Genomic DNA, 19,048 nt, shown 5'->3' with positions numbered 1-19,048 from the left:
TCTACACGACAGACATTTTGTTTTCAGGGCTCTGGGGACTTCAAAGTCTAAGATCAAGGTGTTGACTTGATACTGTGGATCCCTTCCTGCCTTAAGATGGCTGCCTTCTTGCTGTGTCCTCAATGGAAAGAGACCTCTCTGATGTGCGTTCTCTCAAGGACACGGTCTCTTAGATCAGGGTTTCTTCCCACTGACCTCAGCTGACCCTGATTACCTCTTTATCCAGTGGTCGTCTACACTGGAGGTTAGGGTTTCAACATGTGCACACGTGGGATACACTTTAGTCTGTATTCTGAAACCATCAGACCAGGATTTGAAACTAGGGGTCTGGCGTTGGAGCAGTAGGGTCAATATACTTGCTATTTTTGTGGATGGTTAGCAGGTTGGCCACAGTTTCTTGAAGAACTTCCTGCCTTTCTGTCTGCGTTCTGGACTTAGTACATCTCTTTACCTGCCTCTACCAAATCTTCCGTGTCCCTCAGGGTTCACTTCATTCATCCTAAAGATGGATCTCTACAGAAAAGCAAAATGCTCCAGGTTAAGAGGATTACTTGCCTTTCAACAATGAAAAGTTAGTTTTTGAAGCACATGGCAGGCAGTCTTTTAAAGAGATCTGTAATCACACTCACATCATCCTTAAGAACATGATAGCCCCTATGGAATGGCTTCCTTCCTTCCTTCCTTCCCTCCCTCCCTCCCTCCCTCCCTCCTTCCTTCCTTCTTTCCTTCCTTCCTTCCTTCCTTCCTTAGGTTGTTTTTTCTTCCCCAATGCTTCAGAAAATTACTGCTTAATTAATTTTTAAAATATAACTAACTCCTTTTTTACTTTTATTGACAGACATTTCTTTCACAATTTTTGCATAGAAGACATAAAACACAAACTTAAAGTTAAAAGATGTCTTTTGATTTCCAGAAATGAGAGGAAACGGTGCATTAATGTACAGTCTTAAATGTCTCTAACTATGACCCATGTGTAGTATTTAGGGCTTAAAGGAATGACCTAAAAAAATATGACAGGCCCCTTCAGAGATAGAGTGAGAAAAGAACTTGGACTGTGTTCATTTTGTTCCATGGACAGTGCAGCACACCTGAGACCTGCGTGGTGGGCAGCTCGACCAGATTCATCCTCGGCATCCCCTCCTCAGTGATGTAGAGGCTGAAGGGAGATGGCAAGCAGGCACTTACCATTCTCTGAAAGTAAATCCTAGAGGGAAAAAAAGAAAAAGCACAGGACTTCTGAAATCTACACAGTAGAGAGAAGGCTACATTGCCTTTGAAAGATTAGTACTTCAATACATTGTATCACAACTGACACTTCTGATTGGGATGTTAGTTAAAATATGTAATAAGTGACTTGAGACAGGCCTTAAGAATCAGAACAGAGAGCAGAGCTATAGAAATTGGCCAGTTCATAAATATGTAATTAGTGGGTGTGACCGGACTGGTGTGTCAGGGAGCAGATCTGCCTTTGACTGATATTTCATGGAGTATAAAATTAAGTGTACTTATTAAAAGATTCAGCTTGATAAATGCATTCCACAACTTATATAGTGAAAAGTACTTTCAGATTTCTCCAGTTAATCATTAAGATCTACAGTCTACAATCTAATATTTTATAACACCGAATTCATACAATTTTAGTTTTCATCTATAAAACTTGGCTAGATTTGATGTTTTGAAATATTAACACATTTACTTAACTGTAAAGTTTCTAGGGGACAAGGATGAATGTTATCCATTAATTGTGTTACATGCTTCATAGCCTCTCTAATATCCCTTTCTAACATGCACACATGTGGGCATGCACACACACACACACACATGCACACACACAGGTGCACACGCATGTACACACACATGCACACACTCAGGCACACACATGCACACACACATGCACACACTCCGCACACACATGCACACACATGGGCACACACAAACACACACACATACGTACTTGCACATACATTTATAATAATGCACTTTCAGAGCTGTGCATGCCTTACATGAATACTTCTATGATTCATTTGTGTTTAACTACAAAAGTCACTGCCTCTCCCTTTTGAATTACACTTCCCTGTCCCCTGAAAGGGTGTGTGTTTGTGTATTCTGACCTGGATTTTATGTTTTGGTGGATACCATTTCGCTTCTATCTTAATCCAGTTCCAACAGAAAGGAGTCATACGACGGTAGAGCTTCCCCATTCTCTGATTTGGCTCCCTCTTCTAATTAATTCTGAAGACTTTAGAATTCACATTTGGCAAGTTTTGCGTAAGCTGAATTCACCTCAACTTCCAGCGCACACATTCCCTTCTAGCGTCAATCCTGGTGGTGACCTTCTGAATGACTTTTAGATGCATGCTTGACCTCTGTGCTAGTTAAAACTTCTTCTTCTTTTTACTTTTGTTTTGATTCTACCTTCTGTCCTGCTCTGCCTCTCTATGAAACCTCTTCTCTTCAAATGACTTTAATAATAAAAAAATAAAAAAGAGCCACTGTTTTCAGGTACCCTGTGATGGCACACTAGAACAGCTAGGCCATCCTGTGCTATCTTAGTCTGCCTATTTCTTTCTTACCTACCCCATTCTTTCCCCCTAACGCTTCAGCTATGTCCAGTCCTGGACATGACCAACATTCTAAGCTACACGTACTGCCCTTCCCTCCCCATTATGCCCTGTAAAGCTGATTGGTAATTTCAGGAAGGACAGAGCAGCACGGAGGTAAGAAGGCAGGTGCCAACGCCACAGCTGAGGTGAATGAATGCCTTTTTGAGGAACTTTAGCCAGCTAGGATGCCCTTCAAGGGAGGAGCACTACACCGACTCTCCGGAGAGCAACATGACCAGCACCTGTGATGCTCAGCGCCCTCAGAGCCGAGGGTTGGTGCTGTCCTCAATGCACACTGAGGCACTAATGTTAAATAAGGGCATGGTGGGAAACAGATGACAGAACTTGAGTAAGACCCTTTTTCCTTTAAAAACTAGAAAATTCTGTTTGAAAACAGGTAGCCATAGAGTATCAAATTCTAAGTGTTCTGGCTGTTTGAGGGAGGAAAAAAAAGCAAAGTGATTAAGTGATTCTTTCTTTCTTTCTTTTCTTTTCTTTTCTTTTTTCTTTTTTTTTGTAGAAAAGGAGCAATAGGTTCTCCCAAGAGCCCTGGGGAGTGGGAGCCCTTCTAGATAGGGTTTGTGTAACTGTACCTCCAACCACAACAGTCACGTGGGTCCGTTCTGCTTGGCTGCTTTTTGACTGCCTGTCAGAGGGTGCCTTTCACTTCCCCTCCAGCAAGGCCACTGCAGCATGTGCTGGCGGGATTAATCTTTGTCCACAATGTCTTTGCAAAGGCTTCTACAGCAGCAGAACAGCAATGGCAACTTGGAGTATCCTGCTGATCCCGCTTATAGCGCCTACGCCACACTCACGGGCCCGCTCACGATGGAGGACAGCAGAAGGATCCAGATGCTGGCAGACACTGTGGCTACTTTGCCTCGGGGACGAAAACAGGTAGGATTGCACTTCTGTCTAGAATGTTCATGTTTGTCTGATAACAGCCAGAAGTGGTACTTGCTCCTGCGTGTCTCCATGAATTCCCTGACTCCCAGCCTCACTTCCCATCCTTAAGAGTGAGTTGGTTCATATCCAAAAGAGAATTCTTCCCCCTCCTAAGGTCAACCTCTCTACCAAGTCAATCCACTCAGGACTTGGGAGTTATTGACTGTATGTGCGGGGAAGAAGGTGACATGCGCAAAAGAGACAATGTAGCACTCCGGAGATGGGGAAACAGTCTTAAGTTTTTTAAAAGTAAGACTTAAATATTTCTTTTTAAGTATGTACTCAAGTAAAATGAAGTTGTTGAGCACAACAAGCTTGAAGATGGTTTACAGGGATGCAAGCAGCAGCATCGGAATTTTCCCCGTTGTGTCTCCATCGATTCTCCCACTCCTGGTCTCACTTCCAGGCCTAGGTAGTCCTACTAGTTCCCAGTCAAGAGATGATGCATCCTGGAACACAAGGGTTGTGAACTAAATTAATTCTTCAGCTCCTGAGCACTGACACAACCCAGAGCTGTTGGGAAGAAAGACTTTCGTGGGGAGGTAAACATTGACTAAACACCCAGTTTGACTGCTTAGCGGCTGTGGCCTCTTGAGCAAGGTGCCCGCCGCCCTCACATTATGTCCCTTACAAAAAGAGGCTATTGCACTAAATTCCATTCATTTGATTAGGCAATGGCAGAAACACCATCCTTGAACTTTGCACTCCTTAAGTAAGGAAATGTGTGGGGCACTCGGAGCTTGGTAGAGGCTGTTTGGAGATTTTTATTGCATAAACTTTCTTTAGACATGGGCACTCACTTGGGAAAATCTATGTCTACAAGAATTTGTTCTGAATTTTTGGCCTTTAATTAACCACATATTTCTTTGTATATTTTGATCATATTGATTGTTCCAAAGTATATATTTGAATTTTCATACAGCCATTGTACACAAGATGTTTAGAATTGGCTGATAGACTGAGAGTATAGCTTTGTGGTCTGCATTCTTGTATGCATCGTGTTCTTCTCTAGATGCTTTTAACTTCAGTACTGCAGAGTCTCAGCTTGGGGGAGAGGCAGCTTCTTCTTTCAGTGATATGGTGAACTGATTCCTGGGCATTTTCCACAGCGATGAAGATGATGGCATCATTTGCCAAGACTTGATTATCACTTTCAATCCAAGGTGCTTTCATGATTTAAAGTTTCATGAACATTTGTATCAATTTATAAATGGGCAACACAGCAAACACCAACATCTTTACTCAGGTTTTAGATAAAGTATGATCCATTTCTGTTTCGATTTGCCATGAAGCTGTTAAACTAAATTCTGTTCATTTGTTTAATCTATGATTTGTTCTCTGGGTACATTACTTAGCAGGAAAGCAACCTGCTAATTTTACATCAAGGGATGGATCTTTCCACATCTCCTTTTCAGCTCAATCATTAAATCATGCTGGACCCCTGCAAGGCGAAAACCATCAAACTATCTAGATCAGCCACAAGGGCCTATTTCCTTCCTAGAGAAGGGTTACAGTTTAGGGACAGAACAAACAGGTGTTACACAACAGATATGTAACATAACTCTGAAAACCATCCTGCAGTCTGGTACCCCTAAACAAGGGACTCCCTAAGGTGGAGGCACAAACTCTTGTGCCTTGGGGTCAATTTTACACAGTCACAGTGCTTAGTGTGTCAGGAAGATCTAGTGTGCCTGGAGAGGAGAGATAGACTTGTGGTAAATTTCCTTGAGAAAGCAGTCCAGTTGGCTGTTGCTGTCCACGATGGTTCTAAAATCCCCACCCAAGCAAAGCAAAGACTGCAGATGCTGGAATCCCTGATGTAAAATGGCAGCCCATTTGCATGTAAGCTGCTAGGATCGGGTCTCATACCTAAGACATGATCACTGGCTATATGAATAGTTATCACATTGTATCATTTGGAGAATTACAGAAAAGAAACGTAAATGTTCAGTTCAGATGTCATGTTTTGTTTCTATGGAATCTTGTTGCCTTCAGCTGGTTGAATGGATGGATGGATGCAGAAATCTAACTATAATCCGACCAGTCTCCAGAGCCACTGAGTAGGTTTGAGATGTTGTGAAATTTAGGAACTTCATTCTAGACAAGTGGCAGGTTGGTGGGCGGGCTTTTACAGTAGTTGGAGAACGAGGAAATGAAGCAGTGAAGAGGTAAAGACCTGGTGGTGAATGGCACTGAAGGCCAATGAGGCACATCTGGCTTTTAAGCCTGAGTAAGGATTCCATGAATTGGAAACGGACAACCAATAGGATTCGGTGATTATTGGAGGGAATGGTAAGAGGGATGTAGACATATAAAATGTGTGAGCATGCAGACTTCTTAGACCATTAACTTATTATGTGTTCTCTATTTTTTTGCTTTCTCTTATACTCTTTAACACACTGTGTGATATACTTCCCCTATTCTTAAGACTTTTTCTGGCCTAGTGGTGGTAGTGATCTCTGAGCCAAGGCCAACTTGTTCGATAGAGTGAGTTCCAGTACATCCATGGCTACACAGAGAAACCCCATCTCAGAATTTTTTTTAAAAAAATAACAAAACCCTTTTTCTAAACCAAACCTTTGGAGCATGACACTCATGGTTCTATGTAATCACTGTCAGTGAAACTTCATGCAGGTGTACAACTTGTTCGATAGAGTGAGTTCCAGTACATCCATGGCTACACAGAGAAACCCCATCTCAGAATTTTTTTTAAAAAAATAACAAAACCCTTTTTCTAAACCAAACCTTTGGAGCATGACACTCATGGTTCTATGTAATCACTGTCAGTGAAACTTCATGCAGGTGTATGTCAAGATTTTATGATTTTCCACAGGCACATTTGCTTCTTATTAATTGTTTTCTTAGAAACGCAAACAATAACAGCAACAACAAAAGCCACCCCTCTGGCACTGTCTGCATGGTCTGCAGCAGGATTCCCGTGAGGCAATAGCAGCCACAGCAGCCGCAGCAGGTGTTCCTCTGTCTGCTGTTATTTTCAACACTTTGAGGGCTGACGTCAACATTCGTACTTCTTGTTATTGTGGCTTTGGTTTCTGCAAAGCTATATCTGGCTAGCTTCTAGCTTCGCCTTAATCTTAACCCAGAATCCACTGGGTGTTTGCACTCCTAATTGTTTAAAAATAGATTTCTGTGTGTGTCTATTATTTCAGTACCTGCATTGGTCGGCGAGTGCCAGACACAGCAGTAACACTTCTAATTCTGAACATAGGTTTTTGGGGCGAAGCCCCTGCAATAGAAAACCCTGAGGGAGGTTGATGGAAGAGAAGGGAAATCTTGTAAGCATGCCATGTTCCAGGGGTAGAGACAGTGCCTGCCTGACATTCTCACAAGGCTGCAATGAAGGTGGCTCTCGCCTCGTGTGGCAGTGAGAAGCAGGAAGCTGGCACACAGGTATGCAGTTTAATTATGGATTAGACCCAAACTGATTGCCATTGTCTAGTTTCCTTTGAGTGATGAAATTATTGCTAAATTGGAAGGTTCTAGAAAGTTGGTTTCACGCACAATTTCAGGTTAGGGATGGTGCTAAATGCTTGTAATGGGTGTAGTTCTTGGTTGGGGTCTGCCCACAAGGATGTTCTTTGGAATTTTGCCAGTATCTCATTAGGCAAAATCAATTCTGCAGTGTTAGGCTGGGTCAAATACCCAACCATTCTTCTTTTGCAAAAGGTGTGGGGCTGTAATCAGACCTTCCTGGAAGCGGGAATGTGCTATTTATCTCACATAGAGGTATTATAAGTTAGGGCATTGACTTCAGTTTCATTATTCTGGTGTGTTTTTACATAGTTTGATTTTTTTTCTGTCATAATTGTTTGATTTTCAAAAGATGGGGGAGAACTGTATTCATGGAACAGTTGGGAATAAAAGTGAGATAGGCAGAGAATTGGAAAGAATCATAATTCAAAACAAAGTATTAAAAAAAAAGAAGAAGCTCACCTCTGAATCCAGACCTTCCCCTAACTACACCCACAACTCTCACAGGAAATGAGTTCATAGAGCCAGGACAAGAACACAGATCTGCCTCAGCAGCCAAAGTGCTTCTGTGTTGGTCTCTGAGCTGCTTTGAGGAGGCTTCACCATCAAGCCGTGTTTCCGACTTCCTCTCTGCTTTGCCCGCCGACAGCTGCTGTGTTTGGTCTTGATTTTTCCACTAAAGAGAGACCTGCGAATCGCTATTTAGCAGGAGACACTCGGTGTGGAATATTAATGCCTTGCCTTTTAAGTCATCTCCCCGAAAGCAGAGGAACGTCCCTGCGATCAGCCCCAGACATCACTAGACTCCTGGCTAGTAAGACGCTAAGGAGCCTGGTTTACTGTAGTCAGAGCCGAATGTGCCGCTTTCAAGTCTGCCAAATTGCTAAACCTAGACTTCTCATATTAGATAATGTGTAATAAAAGACAGCTGTTGCCAGCATATGCTGTGAATTGCACACCAGTTCTCCATTCATGATTTCTTTCTTGTGTGTGTGCCATCACGACAACGCAGGAAGACTCTGGCTAGGAGGACAGTCTGTCTGCGCAACACCCACTCCAAGGCCACATCTTCAGATAGGGCTGATGCGTGCCAGGGAGACGGACACAGAAAAAACTTGATTCAGAAGATCCTTGAGAAGGCCTGAAAACACACTCCAAGTAACAGGCAGTTTAGCAGGGGAGCAAGGCAGAAGCCTGCGAGTAGTTTCTTTTTATGTCACCCCTTTGCACAGCTCAGATCAAAACCAAGAAGACTTTGTGTGATTGGCCACCGTCAGAGTTTCACGGTAGCTAATGCATTTAAATTGCTTTGTATTTATATACTCAGTGTTTAAAATCTCCTCCAGTCCAGAATGGAAACTAATTTATAATCTGGTTTTGTCTGGACGTTTTGTGTCACTGGTAACCCAAACATATCAGTCACAGGAGTTTTACTCAATTACTGTTTAGCCAGCAAGCTACACATAACTGTTACAAGGAGAGAGGTAAGCAACTCCTCGCCTGTATGTAGAAGTATGATCTATTTTAGATTTTGGATTTGAGTCTATCCATAATAACCTGTCACTGAAAAGGCATGTTGAAGAAATCCTGAGGCTCACACCAATTCTATGTCTATGGAGCTAGGAAAGGTGCACTGAACACTGTGCTAGTCAGATGTTTTATTAATTCTTGCCAACTGGTTAGTTCTTGAGGACTGATTAATTGTTAACATTAGTTTATTTAGCATTAGGTGTTAAGATACCGCTATTTTACCTTGTTTTCTCTTAGCCCTCTTTCTATACTACTTGATGGTTTTAAAATCCTTCTATATGTTTGAGACTTTCGGGGACCAGCCTTGACAAAAATATCTTTTGCCAGGGTAGGGGTGTAGGAATCAGAAAAAGAAGTAAAGAGTATGAAGATACAAGTAAATTAATAAAACAGGATAGTACTGGGAGGGAGTGTCAGTGAAGACTGAAATCACCCGTGTTTAATTTTCCACATTTTTATCTCTTGAAAATCATCTTTAATTTTTTTCTCATGAAGCTTTAATTTAATGAAGGACAAAGTTAAAGAGGATCTTAGCGCATCTGACTGAACTTGAATATTTTACTTGGGATCTCTCACCATCCTTCAGTTGCAGATGGCGTCTGAGGTTTCGTTCTGTCTGTCTGTTTTACTATTTTTAAAGTCACAATCTACTTGAGGCCTCTGTGAAGCACTGAGGTGAGACGTAAAGCCAGTTTATCTCCCCAGAGCCCCAAAGCACACAGATGATTAGCCGAAGAACTAAAGCCTTCAATCAGATACGCTCTTCGTCTAGATGGGTACATACAGTCTCATTATAAACCTCCGTGTGGACGGTAATGGGAGATGGCAAACCATAATAGTAAGAGCACCGTTTTAAAAACACAAAGCCCTCCATTGGGATTATAGTTAACAAAATTAAATACAAACTGAACTGAGTATTTGACAATCTGGATGAAGGGTGATTCCAAGGAGATGGCGATATTGAAAATAGATCAAGAAAATATGAACACAACATAAGGGTGAGATGCTTGTGAACATCACCTTCTTTTTTTTTTTTTTAGCTCCAATTCACAGGGATGCGGCTTTCTGATGTAACCAAAAAGTTCCTAAACCTGTTAATCTTTCCATGCCTCCCCCCGCCCCAAGTGTGTGTGTGTGTGTGTGTGTGTGTACATTAAGTATTAAGGCAGAAAATCAGATTATGACAAACCATTCAAATTGCTGAAGGTATCCTATACCTAGTCCTTATAAATCAAGATTAGAAACTTATTACAAGCCTAGAGGGTAATTTGGGGCCTGAGCCTTCCTGTTTGAGACGCCAGGTACAACTGACAAAAGGGGACAATGCAGTTGTTACACAGAAAGCCTGTGTGGTAACATCATCTTTCCATTACATGGAGTGACTGGTGGCTGAATTTCGAACAGTGAGGCCTTCCAGAAAATTTGTGAAATTGTTGGCATTTGGTACCAGACAATTTGAATTTCTGGTAATGTGGGCATCTATGGAATTGGTGCTGTGTACATTAATTTCTCCTATGTATTTTCTATGTATGGTTTTTATCCTCACATTATTTTTAGTTATCTCTATCACCCTCTTTGATCTCCCATTTTGTTTGTTTATGAATGACAGTTACATACATTATGTTGGCAGTTAAATGTCATGGCCGATCAGCGGGAGTGATGACTCAGCATGAAGAGCACTTGCTGCTCTGGTAGGGGACCTGGATTTAATTTCTGGTGTTCTCATAGAGGTTCCTGGCAGGCAGTGTTCAATTCCAGCTCCAAGGATCTTGTGGCTTTTGACCTGCACAGACACTGGTCATGCACACCGTGTACATACATACGTTTAGGCAAAATATTCATATATATAAAATAAAAATAAAATATTTTTTAAAATATCATGGCTTAATTAGGGGAATAATGTTACATTTTAAGCCCTTAGAGCAATATTTTAAGAAAGGACTAATTAATAATTAACATCTACAAAATGTTTCTTAAACAGATGAAACCAAAACTAAAACTGGTCACAGTCCCTTAAGACGAAGGTCTTTCCTGTTGCTGGCATTCTCTTTCTATAAGAGTTTGGGTCTGTCCCAGAGCTTTATTGTTTATACGATTTTTCCAAAAATGAGCAGAGGAGTGAATGTGTTGTTATTTATTGCATTATGAGGTTTCTTCACTTTTTTTTTTTTGGCAGAAAATCTCACTAAACTTCCTAAACTATTGTAAAAATAAATCATAATCAGAATTGAGGTTTGGAGTCCCTGCTTCAGTTTTTTCCCTAAATCTATTTTTTAGTTTCTAATTATTTGTGTGTGGGTGGTGGTGTTAGTGTCTCTCTCTTTCTCTCTCTCCCTCCCCCTCTGTATGTGTGTGTGCGCGCATGCGTGTAATGCTATGCATGAGGAAGTCAGAAGACAAATGCAGGAGTTGGTCCTCCCTTCCCACTGATTAAACCTGTGTGGCAAGGCTTGTGATCATCTTTACCCACTGAGCCATCTTGCCAGTGTCTTGAATCATATTTCTGTATGTGAGCTCATTCTTTACAGATTATCTTAACTTGGTAAAAAAGAGTAACATGTTGAACTGTTACAGTAAATATAAGCATTTCATCTGCAGCTGTAGAAAATATGGACTATGGTTTTCATGCCATCCTCTGGGTAGGAGTTTCAGTATGGCTGTAAACTGCTATAGCTCTTTTGAGAGGTTGACATAATCATGGGTTAGACATAAAGCAATCCTTGGAAGCTAGACATTCTGCTACAAGGAGCAAGCATTCTCCTCAACCCAATATCTTACTGTCTGGGTTTCTCTTCATCTTTTGAAGAGAATGTCTGGGAGTCCCTCTTCTCCCAGACCCTCCTTTGCTGTTGTGAGAGAATGGGCATCACTAATCTTAACTAATAAAGTTTCCAGGATGATGATGAACAAAGTCCTTTGTAACCCAGAACAGTTGCAGACACATCTTAAAGACCTTGAGATAACTCTGTGCTCTTTGTATTTTTCAGCTTGCTTTGGCCAGATCAAGTTCTCTAGGTGAAGTTTCCTGGTCTCAAAGGTAAAGATATTCCTTTTCCTTTCCCCTTCCTTCCTTCCTTCCTTCCTTCCTTCCTTCCTTCCTTCCTTTTTCTTTTTTATTAAGTCTCTGTCAGAGATGTTTATGGATGTAAGTGCTCCAATATGTACATGTGCACACGCGCACACATACACACATACACAAGTGCGTGCACACGCACGCATACACACCTGCACACACGCATGATAGTATTGCACCACTAACCCATACTAGAATTACAGAAATGAAAACTAGTTTTTCATTGTAACAGTAATTGTTAATGCTAAATATATTCGAAATATGATGCTTTGTTATTTATGTGGTTTAATTTTTTTTTTTTCCTACAGAAAGCTCGTCACTGTGGAAAAGCAGGACAATGGAGCGTTTGGATTTGAAATACAGGTGGGCAGTTTGTAAACAGTCTAGATTTTCAAGGGAGAAGCGGACACTAATTACACCATAATATTTGGAAGGAGCAATGTGGTTAGGACAGGCTTAGCAAGACGATGGGGACTGGATTTTATTTAGTGTGTGGCTGATTTTCAGTATGTTAAATACTACCAGGGGGAGAAAACACTGAAGCTTCTGTTTCCCTAGAGATGCACTTCCTCCTTGTGCTGAGCCACTGCAGTCTTTTTTTTTTTTTTTTGGTTTTTCGAGACAGGGTTTCTCTGTGGTTTTGGAGCCTGTCCTGGAACTAGCTCTTGTAGACCAGGCTGGTCTCGAACTCACAGAGATCCGCCTGCCTCTGCCTCCCGAGTGCTGGGATTAAAGGCGTGCGCCACCACCGCCCGGCTTCCACTGCAGTCTTAATGATAGGTCAGACACAGATGCTTGACACTTCAGGACTTTAAGAGGAAAGCAAAAGACGTTTTACAGAAGTGTATTTTCATATAATCATATTCTTGTACTGTATATCTATCAGATTCTAAATACTTGAGCTGGGCATGGTGGTTCATGGCTTTAATCCAAGCACTTGAAAGGCAGAGGGTGGAAGGGAGTTTAAGGCTAGCCAGGACTCCATTGTGAAACCCTGTGTCAAAAAAAAAAAAACAAAAACAAAAAACAAAAAACAAAAAAAAAGGACAAGTTAAGAGGAATACTTGTGAGACAGTATATTTGTATATATAAATCCAGATATCTCTTAACAGAGACCCAACATTCCTTATTGGGTACAATAAGAAATTTGTAACCCTTTCCCCACCATAATAAGATAATAACTCTACTACTTGAAAACCACGGGTAGAAATTTTTACCCTTCTTCATGGGTTTCAGTGTGGCTGTCCAAGATTTTTTTTTTTTTATGTGTTGCCTGTCTTTTCTTGATTATGTTTGTGAAGATGGCGAACGGAGGCAGTCACGTGGGCTGTCATCTAATCGAGAGCAGTAGTAACAACTCAAGTCTCAAGTTTTCGCATCATTTCTGCATTTCTTTTCAATGTGCTTTGCATAATCGTGTTCTTATGCTCTACGTCAGATTTTAGACCTTTGTTCCACCGACTGCTGCTCTTGGAAAACCTTGGTGTGATATCAACCCCATAAAGGAAGCCTAGTGTATATTTTAGGAGCTGGAGCAGGAAACTGCTGCCTTAAACATGCTCTCTGAGTAAAGAAACAACATAGAATGATCAAGGAAGTCGTGGGAAAAAAAGGCTTCTGCTTTTGGAGATCCCTACTTTACAGTTTACCATAAAATTATGGAGACATAATTTTCTACAAAAATGGGGGAAATCCATGAGATTTTAAAAGTATGGTCCCCTCACGGGAGCCATTTGCCTTTCTTTGAAGAGATGCTGCATGCCCATCAAGGGCCTCTTCAAGGTTGCCTCGTGGTAGCAACTGGAAGCAGGGTGACCGATTGCCTGCCTGTCTTGTTTTCCCACTTGTGGGTCACATCGCTGCATCCTTCCTTGTCTCTCTCACCAGAGTGTGTGTAGAATCATGTACATCATCATTACTAGACAACGGGCCGCAGAGACGTGAAAGTTTAGGAGCTCAAGGAGACCTGATGGTTCTAGCCCAAAGCTACAACACATGAGTGTTATCTCAGAAGTCAACAATTTGCAGCGGTGCTCTTGACAATTGCTTTCCAAGTCAAAGACAGCATGAGGATAGGAGATGTGGGTGTGATATGGGGGGATATGTGACCATGTAATAAAAACTCAGAGACAGATATTGGGGTTCGCCATGAAGGTCAGAAAAACAAAGCAGCCATCCACTGGGTATTTACCTTGACCTCAGTCCGAAAATGGTAATCCTGCCTCCAGAAAAACCTCCGAATGAGACCGAGAATGAGAGCTGTCTCTTCCTGTTTTATAATCCTCTCTAATTCTGGAATTAAGGGTGTGCACTACTTCCTGGTTTCTATGGCAAGCTAGTGTGGCTACTGGGATTAAAGCTGTGTGTCTTTGTGGCCACTGGATTTAAAGATGTGTGTCGTTGCTGACGGATCTGTAAGACTGACCAGTGTGGCTGTTTGACTTTTTTTATCTTCAGGCAAGCTTTACTTACTAAAAACACAGATGAAATGCCACTATGAAGTGTTCTTTTCTGAGCCTACATGGATTTTGGGTTTGCCTTTCTATTGCTAATCCCCAAATTGACAACTACACTCTGTTCACCTTGACACCTGGGAATGGAGGGCGGATCTCCCTGTTGGTGGGGAGTATAAGAACAGTGACTTCCAAAAGGTGTATCAGTTAGTTCACTCTTTGGCTCTTGCAATCTTTGGCTCTTGAAGCACATGAACTAGTTCGGCTCCTCTTTCTGATCTGTGGTGTGGTCTAGGGCAGGAAACTCTCAAAAGGTTTCTGATTCAGGTGGGACCTGTGTAGAAGCTGCTCTGCTTTTCAAATAGAGGATTCTATTTTTTTTTTTTTGAGACAGGGTTTCCCTGTGGTTTTGGAGCCTGTCCTGGAACTAGCTCTTGTAGACCAGGCTGGTCTCGAACTCACAGAGATCCGCCTGCCTCTGCCTCCCAAGTGCTGGGATTAAAGGCGTGCGCCACCACCACCACCGCCCTGCGAAATAGAGGATTCTAAATACATTATAGTTGAGCAAACATCTTGTAGTGTTTAGCAGAACCAAGTGGCTCTCTCTCAAAGTGACATGATTGCAACTGATTATGGCGTCTCAGCCATAGATTTCTCTAGAAGGAAACAACACTCTAATGTGGCTAAATATTTAGTAATCAGATCTTTAACAGACAACCCAAAACACTGATTTTGGTTCTAGATGGAACACCATCCCATAACCCAAATTACTAAATAGAAAAGCATGCTTATTTGGAGTTATAGGAGTCCTATATGTATCAAATGTCTCCTTAGTGTTTTATACATTTTGACATGAAAACTAAAAACATTGACAATAAAACCCAGTACCACTGAACTTTTGGTGTCAAACAGAGATACTTGGGGAAGCATGTCTCCTTTTGTTTAGTTGGATGACTGAGGAACTGGTGAGAATTCTGGGCAGGAGGGGTCTTGTCCGCTCAGAAATGAAATTGATCTAGTCAATTAGACCACTTAAAACAAACACAGGACAGTTAGCGGTTATGTGCAGAACTCCGATTTAATATAAGCACTGCTGGTTTTATTACGTTGGATATTTGAAATATCCACAGTCTCCCCGCTGGATATTTTGTATCTCATACTCTTCCCCAACGCCTGCTTTCGCCTGCAAGACCCACAAGGAGCTTTTCCTTTGCATATGGCTACCACTGTTTCATCCCATGGAGAATAAGAAGTTTAATTTCTTCCTTAGTAAATACACAGTGATAGCATCGGGTGGTCTCGGGATTTGAATACAGACCATTTAGAGCCACTTGCATCCCACTCTCTTTTTCATGCCAGATGTTCTTTATGAATGGAATTGACTGCCAATTATCTGCTGGAATTACAAAATTGGTACCTTCCGTTCAGTGTACAGTGAGGAAAGCTTTCCCAAGTTGTCCTCTGCACTTACCTATTGTGCCACTTAATGCTGTTGGCACTAGTTGATGTTTTGACAAATATTTGTTGACGTCTTTGAGAAGTTACTATGTACCCACTTCAATTTTATAGACCTACAGGCTCCAGAACCAAAACATCTGTTCCTCGGAAGTGTGCACCATGATCTACAAAGTACAGGAAGACAGCCCCGCTCACTGCGCTGGCCTGCAAACTGGTAACTTAGCTCTGCCCATGCTTGAAGCTATTGAAATAGCAAGAAACTCTTTGAGAGTGAAGGTTGGGGATAAGTGGTTGCTTGGAATTTTCTTGAGCGACACTGGAGGTGGAACTTGCTTGTTTGTCTTCATTTCCACGTCAGGAGGCTTTGCTTAAGTAACTAATAAAATACTCTTTTTCCTTGGCATCTCCCAGGTGACATCCTTGCAAATATCAATGGTGTGAGCACAGAAGGCTTTACTCACAAACAAGTGGTTGACCTGATCCGATCATCAGGAAATCTGCTAACGTAAATATCCACTTAGTTGCTGTGGGGTTTCAAAGACGTCTTGGTGTCTAAGAATATCTGGTTGCGGGGGGGGTTGCTGTAAGTGAATCGACTATTTGTGGGTCACCGAAAACAAGGCAGCATACACAGCTTTGGGATGGGCACAGACATTTTTATGGGGTTCTTTTGTTTCTCAGGGTTTCACATGAGTCATGAACGTATCGTCAACATCTGAAGTCAGGAAATGCCACTAGACAAAGGTGTTTTGTAGAAGGAACATCATTTGCTTATGTATTTTTAATATCTGATTCAATAAAACTGGCACACATTTCTTTGGACCAAAAGAAACTGGTCCTGCTTCCATGGTTCCTGTAATCTTTCAGCTATACCATTTTTCTCTCTTTCATATTCTTAAGCCTCTTGTTTTTCCTCTGTTACTTTTCCATAAAGATTAGTGAAAAAAATTCCTCAAAGTTCCCCACCTTGGAATATACATAGTAACATGTACTCATGTTCAACTGATCAGAATGATATTGGTCTTCCCAGCTGCTCAATGGGCTTAATCTTTGAGGCTGATTTTAAAAACCTCGAGGAGATATATCTACAGGGATAGTCATTGCATCCACAACGTCACATAGACAACACTGGGCTTGCTTTTGTTTGTTCCAAAAACCCAGTAAGATATTAATAAACAGTTATAACTGAATTTATTGTTGCATTAAAATCATATATACTGAGAAAATATTAAGTTTTTATCTCTGTGTATGTTCTAAAGATGCAAAAATAAAGACCACTGAACTCTAAAAATTATAGAAGATTTCTAATAAAAACTTGAAGTGTTTTAGTTGCAGTTATTGGTAACCAATATAAGGAAGGAGAATAATGCAACAGGGGAGTAAGAAAGTGGCCAGCTGAGATTTGTCGTTCAAAGTGCTCCACTCTGGCGATGTATGATTGGAGCTGAGACTAAATAGAGGGAAGAAATGGCCATCTGAACTCCTGGTAGGAACACTGGGGTAAAGAAAGATGTCTTTGAGCCCTGGAAAAGGATTTCGCATAGCCTTAGGACAAAGTGAATTTGGCGGCTAGTGGATTAGAGAGAAAGCATGAGCAATGAAGTCAGAGTTGGCCACACATCAGATCTCGAGAAGCATTGCTGTGCCAGGGAGTTTACATTTTATTCTGAGTTAGGTGGTTTCAGCGTTACCTAATTCTTTTTGTTCCATAGCCTCGTTGTCAGCCTGGCTTTATTCCTTTATGTGCAGTGAGGGCCCGAGGTAAAGAGAGATTAGTTGAGTTCAGCTGACTAGTGAGTGACAATGGGATCTAACCCATTTAACATCTAACATCTAACATGGATGTCAGCATTTGCTCTTTCCAGTTACAGCTGTTCATGGTGAGCTGCCAGTAGAATGTACTAGATTCTTCATGGATACTTCGAAGAAAATTTTGGGTGGGTGTGTTGGGGCAGTTTCATGACTGATGAGGACAGAGTGGAGCCCTGCACTCTGAACTCTCGTTCTCAAGGGCAAAAGTTAGGGAAGCTCTGGCCTCAAAGAAACCTAGAACCAGATAGATAAAATGCTATTGGTTGGTTGAGTCAGAAAAATATGTACCATATAGATGAAGCAAGAAGACACAGATAAATAAGGTTAGAGACGGTTCTCAGAAATAGATGATTGGTAAATTATGAGATCATGTGAACAAATACTGAAGAAAGGGCGCATCTCTACAGCTGTGCGCATCCCTTACTTAGACAGGCTTGAGCAACACTGAGAGTCTTATGAAGCTTTATAGTGATTCTGTTGCCCACCAGACAGAGACTGTCTCGATTAAAAATCAGACCGAATTTAGACTACCATCTTATCGTGTTGGGTGTGATGCGGGAAGAATAGGTGGTTCACATATAGTGCTCTTACCACATTTTACATTTTTCTCACACTTTTATGAACATAATTATAATGTACTAGTCAAGAGGAATTAGAACAAATACTTTCAAATTCTTAAGGGTGTGATTCAAAGGTGAAATTAGCTATCATACTCAGATGGGGAATTTGTAGTCAAAACAACAATCAAAACAAACCAGCTCCAGAGAGAACAAACCTCCTATTTTTTAGAATATCTTTGATGTAGGAAGAGAAGAGCATTGTTAAACTGATAATTCTAACATGGCCTTTGTAAACTAAAGGGTTTGAGATGAAATAGAAATACGAGGTTGCAGACACAAAATTACCCTGCTTCAATGTCCTGAATAACATGTTTTGTTGACATACTATCTGGCTCATAGTAGAATTCCAGTGAATATTCACCAAATGGCTGATATTATTCAGTTTGTCCAGGCAAGATCAATTCTAGCGGAGGGCAACCACCATAGCAATTAGTGCCTTCTTGAAAATGAGCTAGGGTTTGCAAATTAACAACACCTTTCTCTCTACGTTTTGTCAGACAGCTTTTAATCCCGCTTTCTTTCTCCCAATGTTATTGGGAAACTTGGCTTAGGTTCATATACTCAAGTGTCAACACTCTGTAGCTGAACGCCTTGGGAAAGGTGGCATTTATGTGGAATTTCTGGTATAGTCCGTTCTTCACATGTGGTGCTTCACAGGGACGGCACCTCTTTGAAGGCATAGCTCTGCGATTTACCCCCACCTCTGCCTTCTCTTCAAACAGGATAGAGACTCTTAACGGAACAATGATTCACAGGAGAGCAGAGCTCGAAGCAAAGCTGCAGGCGTTAAAGGTAATTTGATTGAAGAGAGCACATCATTTTTCGTCCTTGAATGTATGAGGAGTAGAATAATGATCTGTCTGAGGAACTGAGATAGCCCTTGAAGGGGAAATGGCAGGACACATCTAAACTGCTGACTTGTCAAGGGCCACGCAATTTACTCTCTCAGGAATAGCTAAGACTGTGAATATGTGTAAATCACCCTCTTCCTTCCTCACTCAGAGTCTAGGAGGCTCAGGGAGCCAGCGGGAAGGCATCTTACCTGAAGAACTATTCACGTTT

At 41.4% G+C, this 19,048-nt stretch overlaps 1 protein-coding gene across 3 annotated transcripts in view; it reads left to right on the top strand.

Annotated features, from left to right (window-relative positions):
* LOC121433221 (cytohesin 1 interacting protein) overlaps positions 1-19,048 on the top strand; it is a 63,932-nt gene that overhangs the window by 30,818 nt on the left and 14,066 nt on the right. For 2 of the 3 annotated variants that reach the window (XM_041631567.1, XM_041631568.1), the window contains 6 exons: positions 3,341-3,500; positions 11,558-11,607; positions 11,952-12,006; positions 15,666-15,768; positions 15,966-16,059; positions 18,709-18,778. In XM_041631567.1, the coding sequence (XP_041487501.1) occupies positions 3,432-3,500; positions 11,558-11,607; positions 11,952-12,006; positions 15,666-15,768; positions 15,966-16,059; positions 18,709-18,778 (441 nt within the window). In that variant the 5' untranslated portion in view covers positions 3,341-3,431. Of the gene's footprint in view, positions 1-3,326; positions 3,501-11,557; positions 11,608-11,951; positions 12,007-15,665; positions 15,769-15,965; positions 16,060-18,708; positions 18,779-19,048 lie in introns of those variants that run through there. The other variant, XM_041631566.1, reaches the window with a different exon arrangement.

The sequence above is a fragment of the Microtus oregoni genome, unplaced genomic scaffold (assembly GCF_018167655.1).
Source record: "Microtus oregoni isolate MIOR12 unplaced genomic scaffold, Mior012 000037F_ref0000500, whole genome shotgun sequence".
In the NCBI taxonomy this organism is placed as follows: domain Eukaryota; kingdom Metazoa; phylum Chordata; class Mammalia; order Rodentia; family Cricetidae; genus Microtus; species Microtus oregoni.
Note: the sequence above shows the minus strand (reverse complement) of the source record. Positions and strands in the feature narration are given on the sequence as shown.